The following is a 7,404-nucleotide window of genomic DNA, read 5'->3' on the forward strand; positions in this document are numbered from 1 at the left end:
GAAGAATTTAAAATTTGGCATTTCTTAAATATTAGAAATAAGCTAAAAAAAACTTTCAAAACTTGTAACTACTAACAAACTCTAAGTCAAGAATTACTGCTATTTTGTCAAGTTAAAAGCTTTTATTCAGTTGAAAAAGCACATTAAACAAAACTTAATTACAAACAAAATTATATGTTCAGTAGTCGGGGTCACTGTGCCGAAGCATACGATAGCAAGTGACTAATTTTGCACATTTTTCATTGCCCAGTCGATTTCTGAGTTTAGTATGAATGAGTCTGAAATTCAAGAATAATGAGGATTCGAGATCATTGAGGATAATGATAACAAAAGGTTAGTGCAATGTTGCAAGGAAACTCTAAAAGGATTTCCCAGGCTTTTTCATGTCTCATTTCTGTGTAAAATATTGAAAACAAAAATGATAAGAAAAGTTTATTTTATGAGGCTTTCTTTTTATGTGTACATGTGTTTCTCAAAGCAAGATTTTATGAATGAAAGTAATCAATCTTGACATTGTTCAGTAGTTTAATATGCCAAACAAAGTGATGCTTGGAAATGTTGAAAATTTTGTTTATCCTAATATTTTACTTCAAATAGTATGTTTTGATATAAACATGTTGGGAAAATGCAAGAATCTGTTCTTAAATATCTTTTAACAACTTTTTTTCTAATTTTATTGCCCCAAAATTATTTAATTTTAAATTATAAGCAGATAAACTCAAATAAAAACATAATTTTACCAAAACTGTTTTTTTTTTTGACATGACGGTAAAAACCATGGTAATAACCGGTAAAAACCGTCCTGTGTCAAAAAACTTGCTAACCCTGAAATAAAACAATATATAAAGGTGTCAATTCTATTTCTAAGTTGACAATGGACTTACATTAACTTTATGAGCACCGTTTTTTAGCTGGAGGCGAATCAGAAAGCTCTTCAATAGGATATCCTCCATATTCAAAAATCAGATTGTGGAAAAAATTGACATATTCTTCTTCTAAACAAAGAGTCTGCAACAGAAAACCAAACTTCTTCATTCTGTTCATGTCATTGGCACACTTTGGCAATTCTACACATTCTGTAACAAATTCTTCCAAGACATTTCTATCCTCTGTACAAATAAATATTAAATATTTAAGAGCATCCCATCGTTTCTCGTACACTAAAACATCCCACAGAATAAAACCCAACTCATCTGGAAATATAAGTTTTCTCTTTTGTTGCGGCGTTGCCTCACTCACCAGCAGCAGAAGTGATTCTTGATCGTTAAATTCCAAAAGATCTATCATCAAGCTGCTATGCATCAGAACATGATCTATAGCATAGTTTCTCTGATCTAAGGATCCGGTCAGCCAAAACTCTCGAAGCATCTCCTCATAGCCATCGAGTTTGATGATGTTGTTCAGTATGATACCGTAATGAGGTCCGGAAAGAAAAGGAACTATATGCTTTGCACTCTCAATAAAGTAGAGTTGTAAAGGCCAACATAAAAAACACAACATAGTTTGCAAAGGGAATTTTTCAAAAACTTCCCAATTTAGCTCTTCTTCGGAGTCGGTGAGTAAAAAACAAAATCCATCCGAATAGTTTTGCAGTACTTCTTTATTCATAAAAAAATTTAAAAAGGTTTCTCGCCTTTGGATGAGAGTCATCTTAGCCCAAAAATAGGCCATGTTTTTTACGTTTTTTGAATACTGAACATGTTCAAACATAACTTGATTTATGGTAAAACTATGCATGTCTGAAACTAAAAATCGTCCAGAAGTCATCAGCGTCCAATATCTAACTAACATATCCATTTTACTATATCCGTTGCACTCATATAGGTAGTCTTTTTTCTTACGAGCACCCATCCTTTTCCATAAATTTCGTAACTCAGTGTTCAAACAAAACTTGCATGCCAACTTGAATCTTCGAGCTATATCAATGGTCTTGTCTTTCATGAGGGTAGCGACCTGTTTTTGACGATCAACTATTCCTAAGTGAGTCCAGGCAATTTCTGTCAAGTCCAACTCCTGTTTTGAAACAAAAAGACAACCTTCTTCTGAAGTGACCCAATCTTTTATCTGGAGGCCGATTGGCTTTATTACAAACAATAGTTTTTTTAGCGTTCGTTCGGGTAAATCTAAAGATGAAGCATTCGCCTTTGTTTCAATTTCCAAACTACGCCATTCATATTTAAAATCTGCAGCCTTAATATCTTTTTTTACAAAATCAAGTATTTTAGATTTAACATTTCTTCGGTTCCACAGAAAAACTGCTATTTTTCTAAGAATTAGATCTTGGAGTGATGGTTCAACAATGATCTGCATGATGTTTCGTTTAACAATATTCTAACAGTCCATTATGCGTCAGTACCCTTTAATTTATACAGGATGATTTTTTTCTTGCTTGACACTTGGCTTAATTAGTAATCAAATATATATTAATTACCGAAATCTGAACTGCGCTTTAATTGCATTTGGTATTAACTTCTGACATAGAACGAGGTGTTAATTAAAAAAATTTGCTTTCATCTACTCGGTTCGCAGAAAATACTTGAGAAGTGCCCTTGAACGTAAAATCTAACTGAAATAAGAATAAATGTATAAAATATGAGAAGAATTATGAATCTGATTCACATATGGAAGAAAAAGTAGAGATTATGTAACAAATATGGCGAATGACAATAAAATATAAATAAACAAAAACACCGTGCGACTTATAGCTTTCATCTCCACAGATGAGACTCTTTTAGAATGTTATACTGAGACTCCTCATTGAATCTTTTGAACTTAGAAGTTTCATCTCTCCTGTGCAATTCGTAGAAATTTATTAGCATTAACGAACAACAACGAGTTGCAGTTTGTGTACTGAAAGCTATTCAGAAGTGAAGAGAATTAAGTTCGGAATACAAGTTGAAGTGCTTATGTGAAACGATCACCGAATTAATGTTATGTGGTTATGTCTTCATGGCTATGGACGTAAATACCACTATCGTTCTATGTTGTTAGGGCTATTTACAATTTAAATATATGTTTTCTAACGTTTTACGAGGTGATTAATTTAAAATATTTATAGCTTTATTATTATTTCAGAGTTTCTAACTACTAATTTAAATAGTTATATCTCAAAACTTAGATATGTGTACAGATTTCATTCAGATAGAATCTGGATTTTGTATCCGTTTCATATTGTCATTTTAGGTATGTATAATTTTGACTTATGTTAAAACTTCCTATTTGGTGATAGATTTGAATCTTAAACTAGCTTAATCCATGTTATTTAGTATAAGCTAAGATGATACTTGAGTTAGTGTTAGCAGTTAATTTTGGCATACTAGTATACTTTAGTTGAAAGGTTGCTTTCTTTTTTTTTTAATAACTTTGATCACAAATATTTAGTCTCTTAATAATCCGGTAATATTAATAAGGTATAGTGGTTTACTTTAGATGAAAAAAGTGCTTAATTGCCCTATGATGGAAATCGTGTATTTTTTTTTTTTTCATTTTAAAATATGATAATGTTACTGAAAATTGTTGATATTTGTGTTCTTACAAGTGTTTTATTTTAAGGGTATTAAAAGTTATCAAATTGATGTTATAATTTACCACGCTATTCCATAAGAAGTTTTGTATCAGAAACAAAACATCTATTTCACTTATGGTTAATGCTCTGCTAAGATATTTTCTTCCCAGTGCATAATTTGGCATAAAAATAAAATTGAAGAACATTGGGCTTTTTAAAACTAAGTTCATATTGCGGAGTAATATCCAGGCGTGAAAGTTTTCAGCTTTTACTCTGAATTCAGCTTTTTTCAACGCTTTTTAAGCTCCATACATTTATTAATTTCATAATGTTTGATTGCGTTTATGTAGAATTCAGCTTTTTTTGCTAACTGATATTTTCATCCTTGAATATCTTAAAGTTTCAAAAATTTCTGCTGAGCAAAAGTTAATCTTTCTCTGCTAAAGAAGCTAAATTATCTAGCATAATCAGTAAAATTAAGATGCTAAGTCCACCATCTTGAAGAAAATACCTTTGAAAGAAAAGTACATTTCCATATTGTTATCTGATCTTACTACCTATAATCGCCAACATGACAAAAAATAAAGAAAAATATGTGTTGATGTTTTCGATTTTGAGGGCCATGACCTGGAAGTCACTAAAACTTGACATCTATCTAGGCATAAATGCTGATAAAGAAATCTTTCTGAAAAAGAGGCACGAACAACTTTGCAATCTTTAAAAGCTTTAAAAAACTAAAATGTTTCTGAAAAATGATTTTTTTTTGTGTGAATTTATTGTAAATATATTTTATGATTTTGAATGTAGAGTTTAAGAAGTTTTTTTTTTTATTATTTTTTTTTTAATATGTCTGACACACCTGGGTTTTTCAACAAAAAATTAATTTTTTACCAAATACTTTAAGTAAAAACCTGGCTTTTTCTGAGAAATATATTAGACAATTATTGCTGAATCTGATTAGAGTGTAGGATTTGCTTTGAACATGAAAATTAAATGCTTGGTTATTTTTTAACACTTGTTTTGTGGCAATGTAACCATTTTATTAGAGGATATAGATTGCTATGCTATTATTTATATTTTTTAACTATGAACTGATGAAGCGTATAAAATTAAGTATTTTTCCATTCCAACAGCTTTAGTATTTTCAGCTTTTTTTTTCTATTTATTTACCTTTTTTTTTTAGTGACTTAAAAATCAAAAAAAACAAAATTATAATAAAAAGTAGTTGAATTTACTTACATTCAGTAAGTTTGCATTGCCAACTTTATCATCTGCTCCATTAAAATTGAAAAGTACCAAAAATTATTAAATTTAAAGCATTTTTATTCCCAAATATTTTATCCCTATTTTTGCCAAATTTTTTTTCCAATCCCAAGTGTTTTTATTGTTTTAAACAGAATTAGTTATAGACTATTTGGATAAAATTTAAACTAGATCATTATGCTTAGTTGCCATAACTTATCTACAATTTTTGTATTTGATAAATTTTTATTCAATTTTTGGTTATTGTGAAATTAGTTAAATAATGTTTTTCACAACATAAATTATTTAGTAACATTGCACCCAGCAGAATCGTGACAACATGTCAACATTGTTGCAGTGCAGAGTGTTACAGTTCTTGCAGTGCAGAAAGAATTTTCTTTTAAGGAAATAAAAAATGTTGGTTTTCTTTTCTGCAGAAATTTTGTAAAAATTTTTTCTAAAAAATTGTATTTAAAAGATGCCTTTTTCACGCATCCTAGGGGGAAAATGTAAATATTTCAATTCTTATTTAAAGAGAAGGAAGAATAAGGAATAATGAAGTAAAAAATTTCTTTTCTGCCGGAATGTTTGAAAGATTCCCCCCCCCCCGCTCTATAATTATACTCGAAGAAGCCTTTTACGCATATCAGAGGGGAAAGAAATGCTCGTATTTTTTCTATTTTTATTTGGGAATAAAGAATAATGAAGTAAAAAAGTTTAGGTTTTCTTTTCTATCGAGATTTTCAAAAGATTTTTTTTCACCAGAATTATTATATAATGTGCATTATATGACGAAGCTTTTACTTATTTTTCAAAAAATTTCAAGTATTCCAGATATTAGTTTACATTTTAATAAAATTTTTTGAATGCAAGTGTTTGTTACAAATTCAGATTTGTGGCAAAATAATTTCCTACTTTTGTTTTTTAAGTTGGTTGATATAAAATCGATCTAATATTTTTGATTGAAAGTAGTAACTCTTATGAAAATTTTAAATCAGGCACTTTAGTTATTAATGTTTTGTTCACAATTCGCGCTGACTCCATCGGAAATATCGGTAGCGTTTTAATCATTTTTTGGAACAATTTTTGCTACGAACATTTGCTTTGTTTTTTCTTTCTTCGAAATCCCGATGTATTTCATTAATTAGTTAGGGTGACCCGGGTTAATTCACGATCACTCTGTTTCTGGGGTAAATAATGATCACCTAATTTTTTTTTTAAATTTGAGACATGGGCAAGAATGCTTATAATTTTACTGAAGTATAACTACATTTACTTAATAATAGTTTTTTGAACTGCTTTCTGTATTTTCCATTTCTAAGATGGGCTTCAAAATGTGCACATTTCTACAAAGATACCCCTCCTTTTCTTAATAATAAATATTTTGAGTTACTTTCTTTTTCTTTGACATAACAATAGTGTAAGCTTTTGTTTAATTGTTTCACATCTACTGTAAACATTATAATTAATTATAGGAAACTAGGGTGACCTGGGGTAATTCCTGATCAAAAAATGTAAACATCTATTATGTGAAAAAACTATTCATAATCAAAAGATTTTTAAACATGTAATTTCTTTAATCATGATTTAAATCAAGCTGATTTAAATCAACGAACCCTGGGTATTGGTCCTCGCTAAACTGCTCTACCGTAAAGTGCTCGACTTCGCGTGCAGGTCGCCGTGCTACCGAAGCGTGGTGCCATCCCATCTGCAGAGGATTAAAATTGTGATGGTATGTCTTCGGATCATCCTCAGGGATGTTTCCCAAACCGTCGCCAATAGCCCATTGTGCAGCTCTAATGTGATGTAAATGAACTATACTAACTGAAATGATAATAAAAAAGAGTTTTTTAAAAGCGTTTTTTTTCTAAAATTTATTTAGCACTTTGTTTTAAACATACAAATAATTTTTAACGTTTCATTTAGAAATTGAACATTACGATCAAACTTAATAATTATGTAATTATTTATGCATAATAGTACAAGAAAATATTAATTTGTAAAAAACGCTTTAAAAAAAGCTTTTAACACTTTGTTTTACGCGTATTATGAATTTCTAAACCAACAGTTCAATAAATATTTTAAGTAAGATTTGTACATTGTAGTCAATTTATTTAATATCTTTCTTAAGCAAAACATATATATCTTATTTATAAATTGATTTAAATCAATCTGAGTATGAAGTTTTGATAGAAATCTGACTTTCTGTGCCTTACACTTACAAGTAAATGAAATTCAAAAATACTATATATTGCGATACATCGCTATGCAAAACTGACGATGCATCACGATATATAATTTCTAATATCGCCCAGTCCTAATTGCGAGACTTAAACATATATAAAACTAATTTAGGCTTATGATTTTCTATTTCAAAAATAACAAAGAGATTTAAATCATACCAATCTTGATTTTAAATAAAACAGGGTTGGGTTTTCGGCGTCAAAAACTGGTTTTCGACATGACAGTGATAAAAACCGTGTTTTTATCGGTAAAAACTGTCAAAAACCTACTGTTTTCTTTCATTTATGGCATATTGCGGACAATATATTATTTTCACATAATTGCCTTTATAAATGAATGTTGTAAATAATTGCTATTGATTTTGTAACTATATACATATGTATCTTTATAGAAGGATATACATTCATACAGTA

At 29.5% G+C, this 7,404-nt stretch overlaps 2 protein-coding genes across 7 annotated transcripts in view; one reads left to right on the forward strand and one right to left on the reverse strand.

Annotated features, from left to right (window-relative positions):
• Positions 1–2,507, reverse strand: part of LOC107442796 (uncharacterized) — a gene marked incomplete at its 5' end in the record, with an annotated part of 10,558 nt that extends 8,051 nt beyond the window's left edge. The window contains 1 exon segment of the mRNA XM_016056444.3: positions 885–2,507. Within this exon segment, the coding sequence (XP_015911930.1) occupies positions 892–2,310 (1,419 nt within the window). The 3' untranslated portion in view covers positions 885–891.
• A 211-nt stretch (positions 2,508–2,718) lies between these two features.
• The window catches only part of LOC107442795 (elongin-A), a 27,019-nt gene continuing 22,333 nt past the window's right edge, over positions 2,719–7,404 (forward strand). For 2 of the 6 annotated variants that reach the window (XM_071185354.1, XM_071185350.1), the window contains exons 1-2: positions 2,882–3,034; positions 3,119–3,183. The gene's annotated coding sequence lies outside the window, so the exon portion shown is untranslated. Of the gene's footprint in view, positions 3,184–7,404 lie in introns of all 6 variants that reach the window. The other 4 variants (XM_071185349.1, XM_071185351.1, XM_071185353.1 and 1 more) reach the window with 3 other exon arrangements.

The sequence above is a fragment of the Parasteatoda tepidariorum genome, chromosome 9 (assembly GCF_043381705.1).
Source record: "Parasteatoda tepidariorum isolate YZ-2023 chromosome 9, CAS_Ptep_4.0, whole genome shotgun sequence".
NCBI classification, from domain to species: domain Eukaryota; kingdom Metazoa; phylum Arthropoda; class Arachnida; order Araneae; family Theridiidae; genus Parasteatoda; species Parasteatoda tepidariorum.